This window comes from Phodopus roborovskii, unplaced genomic scaffold, assembly GCF_943737965.1.
Source record: "Phodopus roborovskii unplaced genomic scaffold, PHOROB, whole genome shotgun sequence".
Taxonomy (NCBI): domain Eukaryota; kingdom Metazoa; phylum Chordata; class Mammalia; order Rodentia; family Cricetidae; genus Phodopus; species Phodopus roborovskii.
Window position 1 is genome coordinate 8,464,249 of NW_026126625.1, and position 24,070 is coordinate 8,488,318.

A 24,070-nucleotide genomic window follows, 5' to 3' on the forward strand; every position below is an offset into this window, starting at 1 on the left:
AGACAAAGTCTCACTATATAGCTCTGGCTGACTGTAATTCACCATCTAGACCAGACTAGCTAGCCTTGAACTCACAGAGCTCCATCGGCTCTGCCTCCCAACTGCTAACTTGAAAGCATTGTTTCTGTTTGTTTGTTTGATTGATTGATTTTCTTTTTTGAGACAGTCTCTTATGCAGTTCAGGTTAGCTCTGAACTAGATCTGTAACTGATGATAATCTTGAACTCCCAATCTCTTACCTCCCAAGTGCTGGGATTAAACTCACATGTCACTACACCCAGTTCAAGCTAAAACTCTAATAACACTATTGGCATAACTTTTATTATTTTCACTGCTGTTATTAAGAAATAATTTTACCTCAGGATTATTTATATCAATATCATGGCTATATTGCATTAATTCACATCTTGACTTTTGGTCAACATACATTTAATACAGACACAAAAACTCTCTAGATTGTAAGAGTATTTCTTATTATTATTTTTTTTTTTAAAAAAGCTGGTTGCAGTGATGCATGCTTCTAATGTGAGGACTATGGGGCTGAGGCAGGCAGGAGGATAAATGCAAGTCTGTCTGGGTACCTAGTGAGACCCAATATCAACTAGCTAGCCAGCCAGCTAACCAATCACACAACCAACCAACCAGCCAACCAAAACTGTATGTTACAAGAACAAAGAACCTATCATCACATAGTTAAAGCATTAAAGTGAAGATGAAAGGGTCTTTGCATTCCTGTCTATATGATGCAGAAAGCCCTATTCCCGGAAGACTGAATCCACATCCTGCTGTCAGAAGAGCTCAAGCAACTTATTTGCTGAAGTAAGCACCCAGACTCTTAGTTCATAGATGAGAAATCCAAAGCCCAGGAACTAAACGACCAGCTGAAAATCAACAAGTGAAAGAAAAACACTCTTAAAATTGATGAAATTCACCTGTGTACACAATCTACATACAATACTTTTCTAGTTGTACATGCACACGGGCATGCCTGTGCATCAGCCGTGAGGTGGGCCACCCACCTGCAAACAACTCTTGGCTTAAGGAAATTTTCTTACCCTAGTTTCCTTCCAAGAATATCTACCCTTGTTCTGTCCTGTATTGTTTCTAGACATTTTTCTCGAATAGTTCTTTTTTTCCTTTAATAAAAGAGTTTAACTCATAGTTCTTTAGATATGGCAAAGCTCTCAGCTCCTCCCATTGTTTACTATCCTTTCCCAGTTTTCTCATTTTAAGGCTCTGTTTACTCGGCACTCGTGGTCTCTCTCTCTCTTATTCATTTATTTTTATTACCACTTGACATCTCCCTGATGTCCACATCTCTGAGAAATCTCCTCAGCTGCCTGTCTGAGGAGTGATTGCTATTTCATTATTTCCACTATTATGCTTTTGAGTCTTTACAATTCTCACTGTATTTTCCTAGACTTAGCTTATTTCAGAAGGGCAGCTGGAGTCTATATGCTAGAATTCTAGCTTTAATTTTTCCTGGAAACATGGACTTGGGAAAGTTGGCTTATAAGACCAACAACAATAATAACAGTAATAATAATACCTAACTTATGAATGCCATGAGAGTTAAATAACAAAGGGTTTGCTTGCCATCAAATGTTGATATAAATTCCTTATTTTATTTCTTTTGACCTCCATGCAAGGACAGCTGGTATCACCATGATGATGTTTGTTCCACCACAGAGTCTGCAAGCAGGGTATGAAATCTCTGGGGACATTTTCTTCATCCACAGGCAATCAGGTGCCACAAAGGAAAGGCAGAATGGGGAAGAAGCCCCAGATGCTGCTTTTACATGTCCTACAAGACCCTTCCTTTTCTTATTTTCCACTCCCTAGATCCAGGAGCAATTTTTTTGGCAACCACCTTGGTTAGATTCCAGCAACATTAACCACAAAGCTCCCTCAGGTCCAAGCAAGGGACAGGGGAGATGTTCACTACACCGTATTTCCTTAAACAATAAAGCAAGAGAACCTCACTTTAAGCCTGGGATTCTGGCTCTACAACGAACAAGCCCTTGGCTTCAGACTAACAGTGTCCTACACTGGCTTTCAGTGCACTTGCTGTCAAATGAGGACTCTAGACATCCCAAGTCTGGCCTCCCATGGGTTGCATCGGTTTTACAGGTAATGTTCCAACATGAGAATTTGGGAAAGGCAGTGTTTAACTGCTACAAATGCTGCAATTGTGTGGTTCTATCTTACCTCTGCTTAGAAAGAAGAAAGCCTCTTTGCTGAGGACTGTGAACTTTCCATTCCCGGAATCCTGGTTTCTCTGACAGATCTCCTCTTCCTTCTTTCTTTCTGGCACTGTAGAATACTGATCACTGACTATTAACTAAGTGATATTAAAATTTAGAAGTCAAGCTACATTATTATTGGCTGATTTAATACATGTTCCAAAAATTTTCCCTCTCTCCTAATTCCAATAGCTTTAAGGAATGGGCTTTAGATAGTTTCTTTTTTAAAAATTGAAAATAGATTCTTCTCTCATACAATACTCCCCAAACATAGCTTCCCCTCCCTCCACTCTCCCAGCTGTCCCATATCTCCCCCAGATCCATTCCCTCTCCATCTCTCTTTAGAAAATAGTATGTAGGGCCCTGCATGGATCCCGGAGGCACCTTGAGCAAGCCTGAAACTGTTGGCTGGAACATCTTCCCCTGGAGTTTTGTTGGTACTCTTCCTGTTTTGCTAACACACATCTGTTGGGGGAGGAACTAAGCCTGAAAACCCTGTTGTTTTCCACTGTGCTGTGAGTCAGTATATAAGTCCACTCCATCCCCTCAATAAATGGCATTCAGCAGTTGGCATTCCTACATAGCTGTTGAACGAATGACCCGCTGTCTTGTCTCTTATTTCAATCTCTAGGCCTTTGCCTGATTAGTGGAACAGATCGTATATCACTGGCACTACAGAGTAGGCCTCCAAGTGACAACAATCAAACACAGCGAAGGAAAATACAGTCAGACAAGCCCTCACTTTGAAGCTGGACAAGGCCACTCAAAAGAGAAAGAGTCCGAGGAGCAGGCAAAAGAGTCAGAGACACACCTGCTCCCCCTAGGAGTCCCACAAAAACAACAAGCTAACTTACTCAACATATAAAGGACTTGGTATATCCCCATGCAGGCCCCATGATTGCAGCTTCAGTCTCTGTCCTACCTGTGCCCTGCATAATTGATTCAGTTGTAGTGATATTGTGTTTGATATGATAACGATTGCCTGAAGATCAGAGTGCAAAACTAGCAACAGCCATAGAGGCCAGGCAGTGGTGGCACACTTTAATCCCAGCACTGAGAAGACAGAAGCAGATAGATCTCTGTGTGTTCAAGGCTAGCCTGGGCTACATGAGAGTGAATCGGTTTAAAAGAGAAATAGCTTACACCTTTAAGCCCAGCACTAGGAAGGTGGAGAGAGGACTATAAGGCAGGAGGAGACAGGAGCATTGCAGTCTGAGGTTTGGTGGAGAGCAGAGTAGTCTGAGATGCAGTCTGAGGACAGGATGGCCCCTTTGGTCTGAGCATTGGTAGAGGTGAGAACTCTCTGGTGGCTAGCCACTTTGCTTCTCTGATCTTTACCTTTAACTCCAATATCTGTCTCTGGGTTTTTACTGTTTGTACTACATTCAGTGGATCATGTTCTGGTGTCCTCCATTTCCTCTGACTCCAAATAGTCTCTCTGCTCCCTCTTCCTTGGGATTCCCCCAAGCTCCAGGAAGTGGTGGTGGGGAAGAGCTGACAGAGACCTCTGATTTAGACTCTCTCTCCACATAACATCTGGCTGTGGGTCTCTGCATCCATTCCCTGCTGGTGGAAGCTTCTCTGGTGATGGCCAGACAAGGCACAGATCTCTGAGTATAACAGAATATTACTAAGAATCTTTTCTTTTTTGCTAGTTGTGCTTGGTTCTACCCTAGGTCTCTGGGCTGTCCAGTCTCTGGTTCCTGGCCCTCCAGACAGTGTAGAGCATGGGCTCCTTCGCATGGAGTGGACCTTAAGTTAAATCAGACATTGCCTGGCCATGCCACCATTGCCTCAGCACCTCTAGCAGGCAGGACAGATTATATGTAGGTCAAGGGATTTGTGGCAGGTTTAGTGGCCAGGTTTCTCTTTTGGTATCTTGCAGTGTACCTTCCCACACCAAAGAGACTAGAATTTAGGGCTGAAGGCTTCATGCAGACACCAGTTTGACCTTTCCATGTTCAATGAGCTGTATGGATGTTGTCCTCAACAGTTTGTAGAGAGCAACTGTGTGGGCCCTGAAATCTACTTCCTGTGGCAAGAACAGGGGTTGGTGGTTTGTCTTTTTTTTTTTTTTTTTTTTGTTCCTTAGCACTATTTAAAAGTTAAGTCATTTTAAAACTGAGTGTGTGTATATGTATGTGTATATGTGTGGTTAGCACTTGTTTCTTATGTCTGTGGAAGCCAGAAGTCAACACTGGGTGTCCTTCCTCAATCATTCTCCACTTCATTTTTATCTTTTGATGGGTTTCTCATTGAACCTGGAGCTCACCACTTATTTATGCCAGCCTGATGGGCCGGCAGGTCCCTTGGGTAGCCGGTCTCTGCCCTCCAAGAGCTTTTAGCAATGTGCTACCAAGCCAGGTCTGTTATGTGGGTGCTGTGGATCTGAACTACTCCGGTGCTCATGCTGAACCAACAGCATCTTATTCACTGAGCCTTCTCTGTGCATCCTAGCTATTACTTGGAAAAGTTAATGAGTAAAGATGTACGTTCCGGTCTTAAGATACACAGAAAATGAATGAAAAAGTTGTTTTCAGCAAAAATATTTAAGATTTTGATGTATTTTTATTGTTTATTCTATTTTTAAGGTTTACTGCTTGCACACAGTTGAACACATGCACACACAAACACGGAAATACATTCCTTGTTGTCATTTATGTTTAGTCAGCATATGGAGAGGATTTCCTATGCTATTAAAACATTTCACTAAATAGATGTGGGCTGCATGAACTCTGTGTCACTGACATGTTAACAATACAGAGACAATAGAGAGCTAAAAGAACAAAGAACTTTCAAATCCCTTCCCATGTATGATCTTTACAACCCCATGTAGGATGTGGGGCTGTAAATATTTCCAACTTCTAACTGAGGACCCATGGCTCAAAGACAGGAAGGAACTTAGGCTTGGTCAAGATCACAGGACCTGATGCCATTTACGAGCTATGTGGCCTTGGGGACAATAGTTTTTCTAATATTTGTTGGTCCTGAAGCTTACTTCATCTTAGGAGTTCTCCTTAATAAAATGAACAACAACACCATTGTTGAAAATGTTACTAAAACACACTAGCCTGTAAAGAAATTGCTAGGACTTTTCTCAGTGTCTTAGGAAGGTCCTGTGTTGCATGAAAGACCCTACAGTAAAGCTTCACAGACTTAGAAGGAAACCTCACTCTGTTGGCATAAAGTACTTAGTTAATTTTCATCTGTAAAATGGACACATGGGTAGTCTTTGACACAGGGAAATTATAAGAATTAAACCTTACACTATATTGGAAAGCATTTATTAACTGCCTGGCACATCATACATGTATAATAAATATTATCTGTGATTACTAAACATTGCCCAAAGTCATGTTGTTGTGGCTGGAGTCATTTAGACTGTTTCCTAGAGACTGAATTATTCATGTGTGTACTTAAGAAATTATGCCTTCAGGGCTATTCTGCCTGGCTCACTCATTCATCTAATAAGCAGGTATTGGGTTCCTAAGTAGATGCTACACACTGCAAAGCTCTGGTTGCTACGAATTCTTGCATCTCCTTCACTTATCCTCTCCTCTGTGAAGTCCTCCCAGAATGCAAGGAAGAGTCACTACTTTGCACATTTGGACCCTCAATGTGCTTGGTTTGCACAAGAACAATGGCTCAGGGAAGAGTCCTCCCCGAAACCCCTGCATCCTCCTCATTTTTGTAGCAATGCTTTTCTCATGCCTAGAGCTTGTTTTCTTCCACACGGAGATTTGAATTCCTCCTGCCATCTCTTCAGTTTTCAAAACGTGCGTAAAATAGCTTTTGAGACCTCTGAACAAATGCAGGCTGCCTTATTGTGATTCTTGTTTGCTTTCAGGAGATAACTTGAACCTTTCATATTGTATAGCAACTGAAATGTTTATTGCCAGCCCGTACCCTGCAACAATTTTCTCTGGTAGTAATAAAGACATAATATGGCCACACAAAAAAGTCCTTAGTGAATGTGTCCTGTATCAGGAAAAGTAGTCAAGGTCTGGGGTCCAACAGGAACCTGGAACAGAAACCATGGGACTAGGGTATGTACTTAAAACTAGAAGTAAGCTTTGCACGTTGTACTGGTGTCTTGACATTAATCAAAAATGAAATTTTCTGAATTATTTCTATAAAAATATTCAAGTGTCTGAAAAGACTCCAGCACTTAGTATATTGTATTGTATGCAAGCAGAGCAAGGCGATGGCTGGAGGAAAGGCACTAGCTAGCATCATGTCATCCACAATGAGTTCCCTTTGTCCTATTCTCTGGTTAAGACAACCCACTGGAAGCTGGATACTCGTTTTTTAATAGTCAACACAGAAGTCCAGCTGGGAATGGAGCCTGGATTTGTCAGATGTTATAGTCTTTATCACATCAGTCACCCTGTAATGCTCTCAGGAACATATTCAATGTGGTGTCTCCAGAACAATAATCTTCACAGCTTTCTCCAAACAGCCCCCAGTCTGGACTACCTGGACCTTTCAGGATTACTCATGAATCCCTAAGGTCAGAGTTCCCACTTTCCTTTCATGTGAAACAAAATGTGTGACTTCATCCACCCTTCAGTTACAAGCAAGTGCGGTTCCCGCTCTCATCCAGCAGGGAAGACTGAAATTAAACATGTCACCTTGGGGAAGCATTGCCTTCACCTTCCTGCTAATGAGCCAGAGTCCCTGGGGACCTCTGTGAAGAGCCAAATCCTCCAAATTTTCAGAAGAACTCATCTGAAATCTTATTATGAGCAGGTTCCAGCGGGAATTGAGTTATGGCAGGCCAGCAAAAATCTATGGGCAAAGCTCCCTCCTGCAAGCATCCCGAGAGATCCTTCATTTCACTCACAGGCACACCATCATAATCTTTTTTTTTTTTTTTTTTTTTTTTTTTTGGAACATCATTAGGCTCCAAACAGAAGCTAATGTGTTGTGTTGCCAAGGTAAAAATGGGTTTTCCCTAACTGTCCCTTTTGGATGACTTTTACAAATCAGGGTGGCACACTGTAGCCCAGACTGGCCCAGAACTCACTATATAGCCCAGGCTGGCTAAGAACTGGTTGAAATCTCCTGCTTCATCTCTCAAGTGTTGGGGTGACAGGCAGGAGCCTCTGGCTAGGCCAGGCTCTCTTTTGCTGCCTGCCCTCATGCATGCCTCTTCTGACACTCTTTCAAAGCAGGATGATTTTATTCCAGTACTCAGTCTAGGCAAGGGTCTTCAAATGCACCCCTTCCTCATTCCCAAATCAATTTGATTTTGAGACTTTGAGTTCATAAGCTAGAATTACATACTGGAGCTCCAGGTCCGCGGACTCTACACCACCATCTTCTTACACCCCCTCCCACCCCACGCGCCCCTCATAGAACTGCTTCTTTGAAGAAAAATACAGCCAGCCAGCTTGGGGGAAGCTGACGTAAACATCCTGAGGAAATAGCCACAGTAAAGCGGCTCCTTGGCCTCATTTCCCTAAGGAAATAATCAGCACCTCATCCCCGAGACAGCTCCAGGTGAGCTAGTAAGCTCAGGTAACCTTCAAGTGCCTGCAAGCAAGTACTTACAGGCTACTCCCAAGTGCGCTACCATCTATTGTCACGTTTAATGTTCAAAAACATCCAGACATTAGACAGGGCAGGTATTACGGATAAAAGCCAGAACCGGGACGCCCAACCCTCCTTTCTGGGTGCCTCAGATCCGCCCTGATCCCCCGGGGTCGCCCCCAACGGAGGCAGGGGAGGCTCTCCAGTTAAGTCTGTGGCGTAGATAAGTGGTCTTAGGGTTCTCGCAGGCGTCCCTCCGGGAAACCCTTGGCAGGATAAGGGGAACCCGAGACTACTGGCCAAACAGCCCGAGACAGGGCGCAGAAGCGCGCATAAACAGGCGGGCTCCCGGAACAAAGAAGGGAGAAGCGGAGGCGCGCTGAACCCGAAGGGGCGTCCTCCCCCCTCCCTTCTCGCCCCCCGGGAGGAAGGAGATGCTCCGAGGCCCGAACCCCGCCCCGCCCCGCCCCTCAAAACCTCCTTTCTTTTTGCTTGCTCTTGAAGGCTGTCGGTGGAGGAGCCGGGAGGGGGCGCAGTTCGCCGCGGCCTCCCGCTAGTTCCATCCTACCCTTTCTCCGTCGCCAGCCCCAGCCCGAGAAGCGCACAAAGAGCGCCGGGCCCGAGCACACACCTCCCGGCGGGACCGGCAAGGCGGAGGGCGGGGCCGGCGCGCTCTAGACTCCTTACAGGCACTGCGCATGCCTGGCCGAGGGGCGGGGCGGGACCGGGAGCGGCGGGCGCGCACGCCCGCACCATCCTCTGGCTCTGTAAGGTTGGCGTCCAGGCAGTGGCCGCGCTACGCTCGTGCGCGTGTGGGAGCCCGCCGGGCCTCACAGTCCGCGCGCTAGGCGTGTGCGGGACCCGGGTGCAGAGCATTCCAGAGGTCACTGGTGGGGGTGCGGGTCACGCCCATGCTGCAGTCGGCTTCTGGTTTTGGCTTCCGCTCCTTCATAGCCACCTGGGCAAAGTGCTCCTCAAGGGGACAGAACTGTGGGCGCGCGCGCGTGGCAATGTGGGCGGGCGTGTCTTTTGTGTCGCGTGCGCTCCCGCGCAGGTGGGCAGCTCGCGCCCAGCAGTAACTATAACTACGGGGCCCAGGACCTCGAGCTTCTGATATCCGCGTCCCAATGTTGGGTTGCCCTCTTGTACACAAACCATACCGTCCACCTAGTGGTAGCGTCGGCTCCAGGGATTCTTTATTTGGGGGCAGTAACGGGACTTTCGAAGGACCGCTCTTTGGAGCCTAGCCGCTGGCATCACAGTTGGGCGCCTTTTCTTCTCAACCAGGAGAGGAAAAAGACTTCGGGACAGTGGTTACTCTCGGCTGATAAGTACATAAAAATGTCCCAAGCCAGCCAGTCCCGCATTAGACAACAAAGAGAGGCGTTCGCGGCGGCGGCGGGGGAGGGGCGCGGTCGGGAGGAGGCCGGGGCGGGCTGCAGAGAGCTCGAAGGGGGTGGCGCTGGCTCTCCGCTCGCTCAGCCCCGGCCTCCTCCCGCCCCCGGCCTGGCGCGCGCCAATCGCCTCCCCCAGCGATAGTGTCAGTAGCATTGTAGTGTCAGCTCCCGCCGGTGACGTTGCGCCTCCCTCGTCCCCCTCCGGAGCCGTCTGGCTGCAGAGGCTCAGTCAAGAGGCGGGTAGGAGAGGAGGAAAAAGCGCTGAGTGAGGGCGGGCGGGCGGGAGGGAGGGAGGGAGTGGAGGAACCGGGGAGGGGCTCCTTAAAGAAACGCTGCTGTCGCTCGCCTGCTCGCTTTGCGCTCGGCATTGTGGCCAGCCAGCCGGGCACTCGGGGGGCACGCGCTGCCGCCGCTCGAGCTCTGCCCCCACCCCAACCGCCAGCAGATCTGGGGTGGGGACCCAGGCGGGGGCTCTTGCAGCCACTGCCCGGTGCGGACTGCACGCAGAGACCCACTGCTCCCGGAGCCGAGAAAGGAGCCACGGAGCCCTCCGCAGCCGACCGGCCTCCCCGCCCCTAACCACCCTCTTCCCGGCTGCCTTTGTGGCTGCAGCTTCTGGCTGCTGAGCGGAGAGCCGGCTGGGGCGCGGCGTGCACGGCGGAGCAATGCCCAGCTCGCTGTTTGCAGACCTGGAGCGCAACGGCAGCGGCGGCGGCGGAGGAGGAGGCGGCGGGGGAGGCGGCGGTGGCAGCGGCGGAGGAGAGACTCTGGATGACCAAAGAGCCCTGCAGCTTGCGCTCGATCAGCTCTCTCTGTTGGGGCTGGACAGTGACGAGGGCGCCTCACTGTACGACAGCGAGCCGCGCAAGAAGAGCGTGAACATGACCGAGTGCGTGCCAGTACCCAGTTCCGAACATGTCGCGGAGATCGTAGGGCGACAAGGTGGGTCCGGCAGGGATGGGAACCGGAGGGGTGTGTAGGATCTCGGGCCGCCGCCTCACTGTGAGGGCGGGTGCAAGATCGCGAGCTGTAGCGCGGGGGAGCCTTAAGGAGGGAGGAAGAGCCGCGCGATGGGGCCGGCGCACCAGACAAAGAAAGTGCAGGCAGGCTGTACTCCACAGCGGCGCCAGTGCCGTGGCAGGATGCACTTTCTCCTGCTAAAATCACTGCCTTCTCCTTTAACGCTTCAGACTTAGTCTACCCTAGGAAAGATAATTTTAATATAAGACACCGGGGGAGGGGGGAGTCTCTGGTGGTTCTTTGGGAAGGGGGAGGAAGAGGGAGCGTCCGATGGGAGGAGGATTCAGGATTTCTGCTAAGAGGAATGGAATGGAGTCCAGAGAAGGAACAATGGGTCCCAGGACTGCCATCCCCCTTAACCCCACCCCAACCACTCTAGCGCCTAGGAGTCGCAGCTTCCCGGGAACCCCTTGTGTCTTCAAGGCAATCAGTGCGCCCAGTTGGATCCCAGAAGCATCTTCCCAGATGACTTTTCTGGGGTTCTGGGGCTTAGCTTGGGACCACTGCAGTCACCGGGGCAAGGTAGCCAGTAGGCTGTTCCTCGAGCGTTTCGGTGGTGGAGCCCATGGTCCAGCTCCTAGAGAGGTTTGGGGTCAGCGAGGGAGACGCCCCCTTCCTCTTGTCGCGTGTTCTACTGTCCAGCTGCCTTGGGTGCGGGCTGTCCCGGGTCTCCGCGGTTACCCCGGGATAATGGGCGTGTCTGTCTCTCTCTTCTACTTTCTCCCTTGCACCCTGGCTCCCAGGTTGTAAAATCAAAGCTTTGAGGGCGAAGACCAACACTTACATCAAGACCCCAGTTCGCGGGGAGGAGCCTGTCTTTGTTGTGACGGGCAGGAAGGAGGATGTGGCCATGGCTCGGAGGGAGATCATCTCTGCCGCGGAGCACTTCTCCATGATCCGAGCCTCTCGTAACAAGAACACAGCCCTCAACGGCGCTGTTCCCGGGCCGCCCAACCTTCCGGGACAGACCACTATCCAAGTGAGGGTGCCATATCGCGTGGTGGGGCTCGTGGTAGGGCCGAAGGGCGCCACGATCAAGCGCATTCAACAGCAGACACACACATACATTGTGACACCCAGCCGGGACAAGGAGCCAGTGTTCGAGGTGACTGGGATGCCAGAAAACGTGGATCGCGCTAGAGAGGAGATCGAGGCTCACATTGCGCTGCGCACCGGTGGCATCATCGAGCTGACAGATGAGAACGACTTCCATGCCAATGGCACAGATGTAGGCTTTGATCTGCATCACGGGTCCGGCGGGTCCGGGCCTGGCAGCCTGTGGAGCAAACCCACCCCAAGCATCACTCCTACCCCTGGCCGCAAGCCCTTCTCCAGTTATCGCAACGACAGCTCCAGCTCACTTGGTAGCGCATCTACAGACTCCTACTTCGGTGGTGGGACCAGCGGCAGTGCAGCTGCCACTTCACGCCTGGCGGACTATAGCCCTCCCAGTCCTGCGCTCAGCTTTGCCCACAATGGAAACAACAATAATAACGGCAATGGTTACACGTACACCACCGGGGAAGCCTCAGTGCCTTCCCAGGATGGTGGTCCTGAGCTGCAGCCTACTTTCGATCCAGCTCCCGCCCCACCACCAGGGACACCCCTTCTCTGGGCTCAATTCGAGCGGTCCCCTGGAGGTGGATCTGCAGCCCCAGTATCCTCTTCCTGCTCTTCCTCGGCATCCTCATCTGCTTCATCATCCTCGGTGGTCTTTCCCGGGGGTGGCGCCAACAGCACACCCTCCAATGCCAACCTGGGGCTGCTGGTGCACCGTCGGCTGCACCCGGGCACCAGCTGCCCACGCCTGTCTCCACCCTTGCACATGGCTCCAGGGGCTGGAGAGCATCACCTGGCTCGGCGTGTGCGCAGCGACCCGGGCGGTGGAGGTCTGGCCTATGCGGCCTATGCTAATGGGCTAGGAGCGCAGCTCCCTGGTCTGCCTTCCTCGGACACTTCAGGCTCATCCTCCTCCTCCAGCTCCTCCTCCAGCTCTTCCTCCTCTTCCTCCGGGCTGAGGCGCAAGGGTAGCCGCGACTGCTCTGTGTGCTTTGAGAGTGAAGTGATCGCAGCGCTGGTGCCCTGTGGCCACAACCTCTTCTGCATGGAGTGTGCCAACCGCATTTGTGAGAAGAGTGAGCCCGAGTGTCCCGTCTGCCACACAGCGGTCACTCAGGCCATCCGCATCTTTTCCTGAAGGCAGTGCGCGCGCTTGCGTGCACTGTGCAGGGAAGGAGGGTCTTCTCCCTAGACCCTTATTCCTTAGGGCCTACTTGCCCAGATGCCTCTGGTGCCGCCTCTTTCCACCTCACCCTCCTCACAGAGATCCCAGAGGAGCTTGGAAAGCTGTAGTATCCGCTCATTTTTAAAATGTCATTTTAAAACAAAGGAACTTGCCAGGATCTCTGCATCAGGAGTACTGTAGCCTGGGAAGCCTCCGAACCACCTGAATTGCATGCTCTATAAATAATAGGAACGGCGACATTCTAGTAATGATAGTTTTTACACTGTACTATAGGAAGCTTCCAAAAGAAGAAAACCCCACAAGTTTTCAATTTTCTTGAAGTAGGAGAAAAATGAACAGTAATTATGAAGATGATTAATAATTGTGCTATGGGATGTGTGGACTGTTTCGTGTGTTTCCCTTTGTGGGTGGGTTCCTACAGCACTCGTTCTAGAACACAAGTGGATCCTTTTTGAATGTTCATGGAAGGGCCAGGCGTTCTGTACAACCAGGACCCTGCAGCTTTATTAAAGTTAAAACTGTAACATATCTCTTATATATTAAAAAAAAAAAAACCTTTAAAAGTTTTAAAGAGAAATTGCATTAATACAGATTGAAGTATTTTATTCTTTTTTTGACTTGAAAAATTATATTTCATATTGCAAAGATGTTTACAAGTATTTTAATTTAAGTTCAGTGAACTTTTTTGTAGCTGGGTTAAATCTTTTTATTTTTAGTATGGCCTTATGGCAAAGAACACTGTATTATTTTAATAATCACACAATTGTGACGGATTACAAACCATAAAATGTATAACGTTTTGAGCAGTATTCTGTTGGGATGGAGATTTTATAGGTTCAGACAAAATCTTCTAGATCTGCTTCACCCAGCATATTTTCTATTCAGTGATATAAAGCATATTTTATTCTATATTATTACAAAAAACGGAAATGTATAAACATGTCAAAATGAACAGTTGATGCTTTCTAACATTTGTATAAATAGAATTCAGTGCAAATTACAGAAATTCTGTTGCACCGCTATAGTTTTAGTGTTTCTATTTTAATACATTTGTTTACCACTTGTTTATGTATATGTAGGTGATGTTACTTGAGCTTAAATGTACTTTACTGAGCAAAGTTTAAAAAACAAAGTATATTTTATTTTATGATAAAGGGCCTTTAACCTCATGGTCAAATACTAATATTATATTTGCTGAGACAAGATTTGAAATTGTATCAAGAGTTTTATTTTTCTGACATTTAAAGTTCTACATAATAAAGGTAAACTTAAGTAATGGTGCTACTTCATTTTTTAAGTATTTCTATATAAATAAAACATTGACGAAAAATCAGTGTTGTATGTTGACTTGATTTTTTTTTTCTATTTTTTTTTTTTAAGCCTTGGGGTATAATGTTGAAGAGAAGCATATCTAAGTGATAGGTTGAAATGCACAGCTTCCAAATATATCATGTAGTTTGTCAATAGAGCATATCCCAGAGAGTGATAGGATTTGGTGGGGTGGATGGATGGTCACAGGTAACGGTTTTGCTTGTTTGTTTGTTTTGGTTTTTAATTGCAAATAAGACCAATTTCTCCATTAGACATAGCTGACAATACTTAGGGACCATGATATTTGGGGTGGGGGGCATCCCCAGAACATGGTTAATTTATTTTTAAGTTAGGAGACAAAGGGGAAATGGAAATATTAAAAAAAAAAAAACATTTACACTTTTAACCCACACAAACCTATTACATTTACCCAAAAGTACTAAGAAAAAAATTAAAAAAAAAAAAACACAAAACTGACAATTTGACTATGGATATCATAGACAAAGGGCTTGGGGCTCAGGGAAGTGATAGCACTGCTCTCCTGGCACCAGGCTTGGGGGTGGGTTGGGGTGTTCGGGGACCAGTACCTGCTGGCTGGCTGTCTTGGAGCAGTCCCACTGAGGATCTTCTCTTTGGGAAGGAAGGGCTGGAAGCCCTGTTGCTAAGGGCCTAGCAGGATTTGAGCTTGGGTCTTAGCGGGGCTTCTTTGGGGTCAGGCTAATTGGTGTTGACAGGCAGCAAGTGTTAACTGTTTGTTGTTGCCTGAGGGAAGTTTCTGTTTGCTTTTGACAGCAGCCCCACCTCTCCCCTTGCCTTGGGGCTCTGCCGGGGGAGGGGCAGCTACTTTTATTTGACCTGAACTTTCCTAGAGAATATGCAGGAATGACCAGACCCTCCCATGGAATTTCCAGCCAACTTCCCCAGTGAGCTGCCTCTGAAAAACAATCTGGAACAGGAGAGTGGTGGGCATATAGTCTAATCTTAGAGGTGGTTTTGAAGAGAAAGCTGTAATCTACTGGGGCCTCTTTGTGTTGACATTTTGTTGTTAGGAATTGGAGCCACTGCTGCCACAGTTCCTGATCTATTAGGTCAAAATGATGAGATGGACATGCCTTCCAGTGAACAGAGAGAAAGGAGTGGCCCTGCTTAGAGAATTTCTGGCTTTGTCTTCAACTCTGGAAAGTTCCAGGCCCTGTTTATCATCTCTTGCTTCTCCCTTAGGACGGGACTTAACCTAGACCTGGCAGGGAGAGATGTTGTCAGGTCTAGGGGCCTTTTATTTAGCTGTCTGGAAATGCCTAGAACAGAAGAGAAATTGTTTATGCAATTATATTCTTTAGTATTGTAATTTTGGCTTTCTGCTTTTACACAATGAGTTCAGATGATACAAGGGGGAAAAAAAGAAAAAGTCTTGAGTGCTTTCCACCCCCAGTTATACTGTTTATTTACTTAGGTCCCTTTTATTGATGTTATAAACTTTATGGTTAAATAAATAAATAAATAAAAGTGTCACTCACCAAAAATAACTGGACGTAAAGTCTATACAAGTCAAGGGACTTCTAGTTAGAATAGGCATTAAGGACAGAAATAAAGAACAAGCTGAATTTGAGGCTATCTACTTGGGTGGCGTGCATGTCTTCTTTGTGTTTCTGGTGTGTGTATATGTGTATGTTTGTGTATGAGTGTGTGTGTATGTATGAGTGTGTGTGTGTGTGTGCACATATAGAGCCTAGGTATCTTCCTCAAACCCTCTCTACCTTATTTTTTTCTGATTCAGTATATCACTGAATCTGGCCTCTCAAGCCCCAGAAATTTCAGTCTCTGCCTCTCCAGCACTGGGATTATGTTAACACCTTGCCTGACATTTCATGTGGATGCCGGTATCCAAATTTAGGTCCTCTCTTGTACAGCGGACACTTTGCTGACGGAGCCCTCTTCCTGGTCCCTGCATGCACCTGTTTACAGTGAGAAAAGGGCTACTTGGTTGATAGGACTTTGGAAGATATATTTTAGTGCAGTGTGGCTTCTCATGGCTCTCTCTGATGTGGGCTTTTCCTGTCACTAGCAGGGAATACAGACATTCTAGTGATCTTGCAGGACACTGGCTTGTGGTACAAATTAAGCCTTTTGCTCCATCCTCCAGGTGACTGTTGTGGACCACTAACTACAGGGTGACAGCCTTCCAACTGGAAACAGGGTGTCACATTTATATCCTCCAAGCATCACCAGCTTCCCTTTCCACATCCACCCTCTGAAATCTATAATTCCACAGCAACAAAGCACCGTCTGTGTAGCAAACATCTCTCCCTCTAATGACCAGTGCTTGCTTTTTTTTTTTTTATGTAGTATACCAATTCTCAACAGTACTGGTTTTGCAACACCACACACACACACACACACACACACACACACACACACACACACCAATTTGGCATTTTCAGCTCATTTTTGGTTATGATATAATGGATAGTTGTACTTGTATCTTAGTAAATGGGAACTGGAGATACTGCTAACAGCCTAGTGTTTAGGATAGCACCATGACAAAGAAGTCCTCAGCATCAGGTCTTCTCTATTGCCCCAAGGCATAGGGGCCTCCAGACTGAACTGTGTAGGTATTTTGGAATCATCTACTGCCCTAGACAGTTGGAGTTATATCTGAATTCCTGGGTGGAACATATCAAAACAGATAGCCTATCCCAGGTCACAGTCAAGGGGTTCATTTTACTCATCAAAGAAAGAATTGTAGATGGTACCCAGTTAGTAGCAGTGTTTCAAACTGTTGGCTCAAAAATATTTTGTATTTTTGAGAATTTCATACATGAGTATATATTTACATTTACAACCTTCCCTTTCCCCCTCAAACTCTTCTGTATTTCTCCTTCTCAAATTTATAGCCTCTTATTATTGTTACATATGTACACACACACACACACACACACACACACACACACACACACTCAGTCCCTTTGCTCATATATGTTTAGGGCTAACCACCTGGGATTGGATAGCCTATCAGGGCTCTCTCTCTTTCTCTCTCTCTCTCTCTCTCTCTCTCTCTCTCTCTCTCTCTCTCTCTCTCTCTCTCTCTCTCTGTGTGTGTGTGTGTGTGATGTGTGTGGGTGCCTGAGGAGGCCAGAAGAGGGCATCAGATCCCCTGGAGCTAGAGTTACAAGGCCGTTGTAAACTGCCCAGTGTTGGGGTGCTGGGAATTGAACTCTGATTTTCTGGAAGAACATCAGGCTCTCTTAATCACTGTGGCATCTCTCTAGCCTCTAAAATACTTATTTTTAATATAATTAATTTTATTGATCTGTGGTGGTGAATGCCTTTAATCCCAGACCTTGGGAGACAGAGACAGATGGTTCTCTATGAGTTTGAGGCTAGCCCGATCTACAGAAAGTTCCAGGACAGCTACAGCTACATAATAGAGGGACCCTTTCTCAAAACAACAAAAAATATTTGTGTGTGTGTGTGTGTGTGTGTGTGAGCTCACTGGCCATGGTCTGTGTGGTGGCCAGATGGCAACTTTATGACATTGGAAGGACCAGACTCAGGTCATTAGGCTATTGTGGCAAATACCTTTCCCACTGAGTCATTTCCCCAGCCCCCAACACACTTTCACTCACCTCTGATCTGTGGTCATCTAGGGCAGGTGGTATTAGGATTTCTTCAGTGTGTCCTTTCTCAGTAAGATACAAGTAGTCTACTCACAGTGTCCTAAGCAGACTCAACCTGAGTTTTCTACTGTAGGCGAAGCTGTGTAGTCATGTTCCCTATGGCTGGTGACAAAATAAATAAAAAATGTCAAACTCCTGGGTGTACCTTGAAGTCTTTTCCTTTTCTGTATTTCTTGAGTTCCCCTTACTCCACCAATGTTTGTTCTTGGGAAAACTACTGATACCTATAGTGATCTTTAGTCATCAATTGATGCAGAAATTTTATCACGGAGGTCTCATTTTTTTCAAGAAATAGGGACAAATTTACTCTTGCTAAGGAGCTTCAGGTTTGCTAGCCAGTCGGGCTAGAGTAGTTACCTTGAAAACTCCATGGGTTTAAGGTAATTTAGGAAAAGATGGAAAGTATGCTGGTTACAGTCACGCCCACCCCCACCTTGAGAAAGAGTCTCACTGTGTAGCTCAGGATGGTCTCAGACTCACTGTCCTGTCTTATTCTCCCAAGTTCTGGGAATACAAGCCCAGGTTATCATGCCTGGTATATCTCTTTTTTCCTTAAGGGATGACAAGATGACACACATGAGGACTTTAATTCAAACCCCAGAACTCACATAAAAATGTCAGGACACTTGGAATCCCATGACTGGAGGCCTGAAGACAGATAGTTCCTTGGGGTTCACTGGCCAGCCAGTTTGGACAACTCTCTCTGTTCCAGGACAGTGTGAGACTTGCCTCAGAGGAGGTGAATAGTGTTCCTAAGGATGACACTTGAGATTGTCATCAGGCCTCTATATATTTGGGCACACATGTGCTTGTGTGGACATGTGTGGGCATGTGTATGCATGTACACAGTAAACAAAGGAGGGTCTTTGTTAATTCTGCCCTTGTTTTACCCTCCTCTTTTCTGACCTTGCCTACCAGTTTTTTACATGTTGGACACTTCTACTTCCCTAGGAAGGCAAAACATACTTTCTAAAAATTGGATGCTCTAGGAAGTTAAGCATCCCTTTCATTGGCCAATAGATGTTGATGGTTTCTGCCATTTATTAAGCTCCTCCCTCTGACTCAGGCTCTGTAGGTAGGGATGAACTTACTAAATTTGGGTAAGGAAGCTAATGTAGAGAAGTCAGTTGTTTGGCTTATCTAAGGCTGCACAGACAACATCAGAACTAGGACACCACCCATGGGTCCCTCTAAATCCAAAGCTCCCTTCTTTAGCAACTTAAAAAAACAAAACAAAACAAAAAAAAAAACTAGCTTTAATAAATGGCATTCTCAGAAAAAGTGAGTGCTCATTTGCAACAAAGCAGTCAGGTAATGCTCCCATCTAACTGATAATGCTAATTGATTTGGAGTAGCAGGGACCCAGTTTGTATAATATCTACAGGTCACAAAAGAGGAACCCTGAACTTTATGAGCACCTTGCTTCCGGGGGATTTCTGTGCCCTGTGCCACCACTTTTGGGTGATCAATTGAAAAATTAATGTTAAGCTTATCATGTAATATGTTCTTTAAAGATTAAAAAAAAAGTCACTGGAAAAAAAATAAAATGAATAGAGAATTTGCTTTTATTTAAAAAGTGCTCCCTAAAAATGCCTTGGACTAATTTAGATGGAAAGTAAAAGATGCCAAGCTAGTGGCTTAAAAGAGAAACACTGCCAGTTGTTTAGACTTTACAAAACTGAACTCTTGCCTGGATTTTACCCCCTCCCATTGATTCTATTGTTGTGTGCATTTATAGAATTGTAGGATGTAGACATGCTCTAAAAATGGCAAATTGTGGCTCAGTTTGTTCATCTGTGGAAACAGAGGTGGGATCTGTGTTAGTTCCTTTTTCTCCTCACTGTGACCAAGTGACAAGATTGTGACAATTGAGTTAAGGAAGTGCTTGTTTGGCTCATGTTCTGGATTGCATGGCAGCAGGAGCTCACACCTGGGATGTCAGGAAGTAGAGAAAGGACAGGAGGAGACTTACAGCTCTGAACCTCAAGGCCTATCCCCTGTCAGTGACCCACTTCCTCCAGCTAGGCCCCACCAGCTAGGTTCCACCACCTCCTCAAATAGGGCTACAACTGAGACCAAGGTTTCAAACACAGGAAACTTTGGGGACATTTCATATTCAAGCCCCACAGTACCCTGAGTTCTGGATGTATCTCTTTCTGGGGCTTACAGAGTACCTTGTACCCTGTAGCTAAGGCCTCTCACAGTTGCAAATTTACTTTTCCTCTCTCCCACCAGTCTGAGAATGCTTTGAGAGCTCAGCCCAACCCAACCCATAGCACTCCTAGTCTGGCTACAGTGATGTTTGGCATTTAGTGAAAAGCATATAAGCCAACATGTGCATCCAAAGGGGACAGACTCATAAAGCTATGTAATTTCTGCATGACAAAACTTTTTTAGCTATTACAATAAATGAAATGTCACTTCAGTGTCTCTGAAGGCAAAAGGCAAAGGAAACGATTTGTTGTTTAAAAACACTTGGACATATGCATAGAACAATTCTAGAAGGTGATGATAGCAATCAGTTTTATGGTGGCTCTCAGTGACCTCATTCCCTAGGGTAACACATTCCCCTTGAATGTAGGTGGTACTTAGTGACTTGATTTTAATGAGCAGAGTGTATCCTCAGTGATCAGATGCCACTTCTGAAATGAAGTTACAAAAGCACTGTGATGTCTGGGTTTGGCCTCTCTCTCTCTCTCTCTCTCTCTCTCTCTCTCTCTCTCTCTCTCTCTCTCCCTCCTCTCTCTCTCCTTTCACTCTTTCTCTTTTGCTGTTAATAAGGCAACCTTGAAGAGGTCCATGTGGTGAGAGTGGGGTGCTTCTACCTCAGGTCATCAGGATTTGAGGTTCTCAGTCCAGTAGTCTATGAAGAATTCAAACCAACCAGCAGCTATGCCAATGCACTTGTAGCAGATCATCCCCATGTTGGACCTCCAGATAAAGCTGCACCCCAGACCATCATCTTGGCTGCACCTTAATCACAGTCCTTAGAAACTTGAAGTTAAGCCAGCTCTGATTCTGAGAGTTAACATATGCTTATTGTTGAAGCCTCTAAATTTTGGGTAATTTTTAAATGCAAAAATAGAAAACTAATGCATATGTGCAGTTAACTGCCACGCAAAGTCATCGTCGGATATGATAATCATACTAATATTTGGAGGCAATGCTAGAATGCTGGAGATATCATTTAGTAAGTTGGTACTGTGGGAGCTACTGAGGCTTAAGTTGCTGCTTTGGGTTTTTGTGCTATGAAATGGTGGAGCACTAGTAAGGTTCCTTTTAAAGGGTTGCCCCGAAAAACATTTAGAATTACTGAAGGCATATGATAAATGTTATGTATCTCTATAAACCCATGAGTATACCATGCTTTTACCACGTTATGTCCACATGACTTCTTGTGCTTTTTTTTTTTTTTAAATGGGGTGATTATAGGTCAAAAAGAATTTTGACACTTGAAAAGGAAAATGTATGAACAGTATTGGTCAATATGACCTGAGTCAAGTCTTCAGCATCAAAGCATTTGATGGACAACATGTGTTTTGTATAAGTCCCGAAGATGAAACTTGAGGGGCCCATGCCTGAGTCAAGGCAACAAAACTTCAGGAGTGACAAAATATTATTATTTAATTATGAATAGGATTCATTATACTTTCTAAGATGCCTTTATATAAACAATCGCAAACAAACCCTATGAGATGCTTAGCTCTACAGGGTCATTTTCCTGTTTGATTACATGACACCCCACTTACATGTCATATCCGGCACAGAGTCGTCCTTAAAGGTCTCTGGAGCCCATGTCTCCTCAGACTGTGCCTTGCACACACAGAAAAACCTGTTCTCTTCAAGACAGCAAGAACTGAGTCCACTGCATTCCTGAATACTTTAATATGCTGCTCTCTGAAAACATCCAAACTTCCCTAGTAAAACACACTGCTCATAATAACTGTGCTGCTGTCCCCTTTTGTCCCTCTGATGACTCAGAAGGCACTCGAGTTCCTCCGGGTCAGCACCAGAGACAGTGCTGAAAGAAAATGCTCCCTTGAACTCTCTGGATAAATTGAAGTATGATCTTTGGGGTTACTTATCACAGTTGCATCTTTGATGGCACATATGATGGCTGAGTTAATTCAAATATTACTCCTGATTAGGCCCCCCCCCCCCGTTGTACTCTTCTCTCTGCCCCTGGCTTCTTTGCTGGGAGACTTGGGAAAGATCACTTTGTAGATTTCAGCCCTAGGTTTTTCAGCTGGAAAATTGAAAGGATGGGCTGTTTTATTGCTTTGTAAAGGAGTCCTTGACAAGGAACCCAGAGAAGATGGAGAAAAATATGTTTCTGGGTCTACCCTCTTCACCCCTTGAAATTCTCATTGAGAGTGATTTCTACCAATGAGGCCTGAAAATCTGCAATTGGGAAAGCTCTCTGTCAGCTGGGGTTGATTAAAGATTCATTTCAGACTCTTTAGGCTGCTGTTAGAAAACAAAATGAGGCAGGGCTGGAGAGACAGCTCAGTGGTTAAGAGTACTGGGTGCTCTTGCAGAGGTCCCCTGGGTTTGATTCCCAGCATCCACATGGTAGCTCACCACAGTCTTGTAACCACAGTTCCAGCATTATCTAGTGCCCTCTTCTATCTTCCTCAGGACCAGTTGGGTACGTGGTACACAGACATACATGTAGGTAAAACATCCATACACATACACATGCACACACACACACACACACACACACACAAACGAAACAGCTTAAATTACACCAATATAAATTAACACAGATACTGTGTAATCTTCAGGATGTATTATTTGAAGGAAAAACAGTTTGTTGTGTTATATATGCTGTACTATGCTTGCATTAAAATTGTATATGGAGACATGCATCCAAGGAGGATTATACGTACAAAATGTACTTCTAGGAAGGGAGTCAGGGAGTTAGGGGTTGGAGGCCAGACACTTATTTTCCCTTTTATACCCCTTTTAACTAACTGGATGTTTTTACAAAACAAAATATACTATCTATTCAGTGTGGTTGATGAAGATCAGTCAATGCTTGTTTGTCTGTTGTAATCACTGTGACACCTGATGTGGGATGCTGGCGGTGCAAATGGATGAGATAAGTACTCCATGCTTTCTGCTTAGGTTGTTGTTGAATATATATAAGCTTTAAAAATAAAGTGTTGTCATTAAAAGTGATTTACATGTTGGACACGGCCCATGCTATGGCTAGACAGAATAATTCATCAAGACAAGCTTCCCCATGAGATTTTTTTCCTTCTCTACCTTCCTTACCTCTTTTCCTTTCCTCTGTCCTTCCCTCCTTCCCTCTTTCTTTCTGTCTGTTTCCCAACCTTGGGTTTTTGAGAGAGTCGCCTCCCTGCAGCTCAGGCTGGCCTCAAACTCAGAGCCATCTTTCTGCTTCAGTCTGCCAAGCCCTGGGACTGCACAGGGGAACCACACCTGGCTCCCGTAAAATCTGACATGGAGGCAGCTTTGCAAACCCCGTGTCTAGCAGATCTCCAGAACTCTGCCAGTGAGAATTCTAGGTGACCTACAAGTTGTTTCATAACTGTGATTTAAGGTCTAGGTCAGGGAGGCTGAATGGGGAGGGAAGGGAGCTGCTTAGACTGTGGTGGGGAAGTGTCTACAGTGATGAGAGGAAAAGAGGAGGGAAATGAAGGACCCGTGTTAGCTTTTCATAGCTGTGACCAAAATACCTTACATAGATACCTTACAGGAGGTCAGACAGATGTCTGTTCACAGCTCTAGAGAGAGGTCAGTCTGCTGGTGGGAGGGACCTGACAGAGCAGTGCAGTTCACTTGGCGATGACCAGGAAACAGAGAAATGGGCTACAAAAAGAAGCCAAAGGTTCCAGAGATTCTGGAACCGATTCCCAGCACCCCCACATGGTAGTCAGTTTACTCTAGTCCTAGGGCTCTGGCACCCTCTCCTGGCCTCTCCCAGGCATTGCATGCACATAGCGCACAAATACACACACAGGCTAAATACCCTTATTTACGAAATGAAAGGGAAAAGTTTTATTTATTTATTTATTTATTTACTTACTTATTTTTATTTTAATGTACATTGGTGTTCGGCTTGCATGTATATCAGTGAGGGTGTTGGGTTCTCTGGAACTAGAGTTACAATTTCTAGCTGCCATGTGGGTGATGGGGGATTGAACCTGAGTCCCCTGGAAGAGTCCCCTAGTGCTCTTTAATTGCTGAGCCACATTTCCAGTCTGTTTTTATTTTTTTTTATGTGTGTGGGTTTTTTGAATATATGGCCCTGTACTACATGGGTGCAATGCCCAGGAAGACCAAAAGAGGGCAATAGAGCCCCTTGTACTGGAGTTACTAAATAGTTGTGCGTTGCTATGTGGATGCTGGGAACTGAACCTGGGTTCTGCAATTAACCACTGAGCCATCTCTCTCTAAACCCAGGAAAAATTAAAAACAATCCAAGACAAATTACAGTATAGTCTCCAGTCACTTCCTTCCTCCAAGCAGGCACCATACCTTTTACCTTCTAACAATGCCACTCACTGTATTATGGACCTATCAAAGGATTAAGTACAATAATTAGGCTAGAATGATCAAGCTCCAATTATTTCTGGAAACATCATCATGGGTATCCCAGCAGGGTGCTTTGCAGAT

At 45.9% G+C, this 24,070-nt stretch overlaps 1 protein-coding gene across 1 annotated transcript; it reads left to right on the top strand.

The window, feature by feature from the left end:
* The first annotated feature begins 9,474 nt into the window (after nucleotides 1-9,474).
* Nucleotides 9,475-13,770, top strand: Mex3b (mex-3 RNA binding family member B). The gene is made up of 2 exons (XM_051206551.1): nucleotides 9,475-10,114; nucleotides 10,936-13,770. Exons 1-2 carry the CDS (start codon nucleotides 9,838-9,840, stop codon nucleotides 12,387-12,389), a joined length of 1,731 nt encoding a protein of 576 aa, XP_051062508.1. The 5' UTR covers nucleotides 9,475-9,837; the 3' UTR covers nucleotides 12,390-13,770.
* The last annotated feature ends 10,300 nt before the right edge of the window (nucleotides 13,771-24,070 follow it).